We start from the raw sequence: 2,204 nt of genomic DNA, 5'->3' as shown, positions 1-2,204 counted from the left end.
AGCTGTGGCTTGCCTGCATCCCAGGAGACGGACAAGCCACCCGCCGAGGTCCCAGGCTGCAGCCACCTGGAGAAGCTGCCAGCCCTGTGGTCCAGGGCCCCCACGCCAAGGGCACCAGCACCTATGGCCAGGGAAATAGGTTCCCTCTTCTCCTACTGTAGTCATTACTTCAATATTCCCCTTCTGAATTTCTCTCCTGTGCTGCAAACCAACTCCACTTTTCATCGGAAGGATACGGAACAGAGAGAGCAGTGTTAAAAGCTTACATTTTTTTTTAAGCCAGTAAGGTGGTACTTAAACATATAAATGGAAAACTAGAGTCCTTAAGGTAACAAAGGCTACAAAGGACAGGGACAGCGCATGACCTATTATATCCAGCAATCCATATGGGGACTGAAAACTTTGCAATGATGACAATTAGTGAAGATATGAATCAACTAAAATAGTCGACAGGGACAATTCTTCCATCTTTGAAAATATCTACATCAAATCTGTTTAAATAGATTTTCATCTGCATAATATAACACATTCTGACAAGACCACCACCACCACCAATGTGGTCAGTGTTGTGCCGATAAATGTTTAATAACTGAGGGACCCCCCACCCCCCGCCGAGTGCACAAATTTTTGTGCACCAGGCTACTAGTATTACTATAAGAAGCCAATCTGAAAAGGCTCTGTACTGCATAATTTTAACTATATTACATTCTGAAAAAGTCAAAACTATGGAGACAGAAAAAGAATAAGGTATAGTCATATGCCACATAATGACTTTTGGCCAAAGAGGGACTGCATATATGATAGTGGTCCCATAAGATTATAATGGAGCTGAGAAATTTCTATTGCCTAATGACATCAAAGCCATACATCATACTAGTAGAGCAACGCATCACATGTTTGTGGTGATGCTGATGTAAAAAACCTATTGCACTGTCAGCTGTATGAAAGTAGAGCACACATAATTACTGTAGTAGGCTATACCATCTGGTGTAAGTACACTGTAAGATCATCACACAATGACTAAATTGCCTAATGATGCAATTCTCCAGAACGTATCCTCTGTTAAGCAGCACATGACTATACAAAGCAGAATTAACAATGTCAATGGTAAAAATTCAGGTGACTCGAGATCTTGCTCCCCATGTTGACAGTTTGGCTCAAATAAACTCTTGTTAAATTAAAAAAAAAAAATTCAGGTGACTGAATTCAGGTGCATGCTAAAAATGAGAAAAGCTACTGTACCCTTCTTAACTCCTTACCTCTTAACTTTGTCATAGTTCTCTTGACGGTAGTCACCTTGCTGAATTAACTGTTTCGTGTCTGCTAATTCTAAAGCCAAACGTTGACATCTATTTTGAAGCTCAGAGTAGTTTCTTCGATCTTCCTCATAAGTCTATAAACCAAAACAATAGTAAAACATTTCAAACTAAACACAGTTGACCAAATTCTGTACTGAATTCTTCTGTTAAGCTGTGAATGTCCTTGTAATTTAAAAAATCCTTAATTTTCCTATTTAGTAATTTTTCTCTACTCAAAGACAGGTAATCTTAAACTCACAGAGTAGTTTGTAAGTCCATCTGTTTAAAACTTCAGCTCTATTTTTTTTTTAAATAGCACACCTATGTCTTGGTTATTAGAATAATACATACAATGACTATACATGTTAAATGACATTTTTCAAAATTTACCAAGATACTATTAGATGCTTTAGATATGGAAATGAATAAAACAGAGCCCCTGTTTTTAAGTTCACAATTTAGAGATGAAGAGCCACATGAGTATAAAATATCTACAATGAAATATTGTTACTGAAGAGATTAGCATGCAGTTTCAGTGGCAGTATTTAGCAAAAAAGAAATTTTGGAATATATTTCTCCCCTAATCTTCCCTCCACTCACCAGACCAGCAGAAATGAACTGTAGAGCTATGGGAGAAAGGTGGAAGTAAAAACCTTAAAACCATAAATCTGTCCCTGCTTACTATGAGCCTCATTTCTCATGTTCCCACTTTCATCTTTTCAACTGTAATGAAAGATCTGAAAGTTCTCTCAATGCACCAAGCTCGCTCAAACATGGTCTCAATGCCTGAATAGCTGCATAGAACCTGAATATTTTGCCTCCTACAAACACCTATCTCACTGTAACATCAAATTAGAATTCGATATACTTCACCAGAATGTAACATCTTAGGGGTAGAAACTAGCC

The 2,204-nt window shown here is 37.9% G+C and overlaps 1 protein-coding gene across 1 annotated transcript in view; it reads right to left on the bottom strand.

The window, feature by feature from the left end:
- The window catches only part of PIBF1 (progesterone immunomodulatory binding factor 1), a 209,059-nt gene that overhangs the window by 172,748 nt on the left and 34,107 nt on the right, over positions 1-2,204 (bottom strand). Inside the window, exon 6 of the mRNA XM_006096365.3 lies at positions 1,260-1,393. Within this exon, the coding sequence (XP_006096427.1) occupies positions 1,260-1,393 (134 nt within the window). The remainder of the gene's footprint in view (positions 1-1,259; positions 1,394-2,204) is intronic.

Source organism: Myotis lucifugus, unplaced genomic scaffold (assembly GCF_000147115.1).
Source record: "Myotis lucifugus unplaced genomic scaffold, Myoluc2.0 scaffold_177, whole genome shotgun sequence".
Classification (NCBI taxonomy): domain Eukaryota; kingdom Metazoa; phylum Chordata; class Mammalia; order Chiroptera; family Vespertilionidae; genus Myotis; species Myotis lucifugus.
This window is presented reverse-complemented; position numbering and strand designations above follow the sequence as displayed.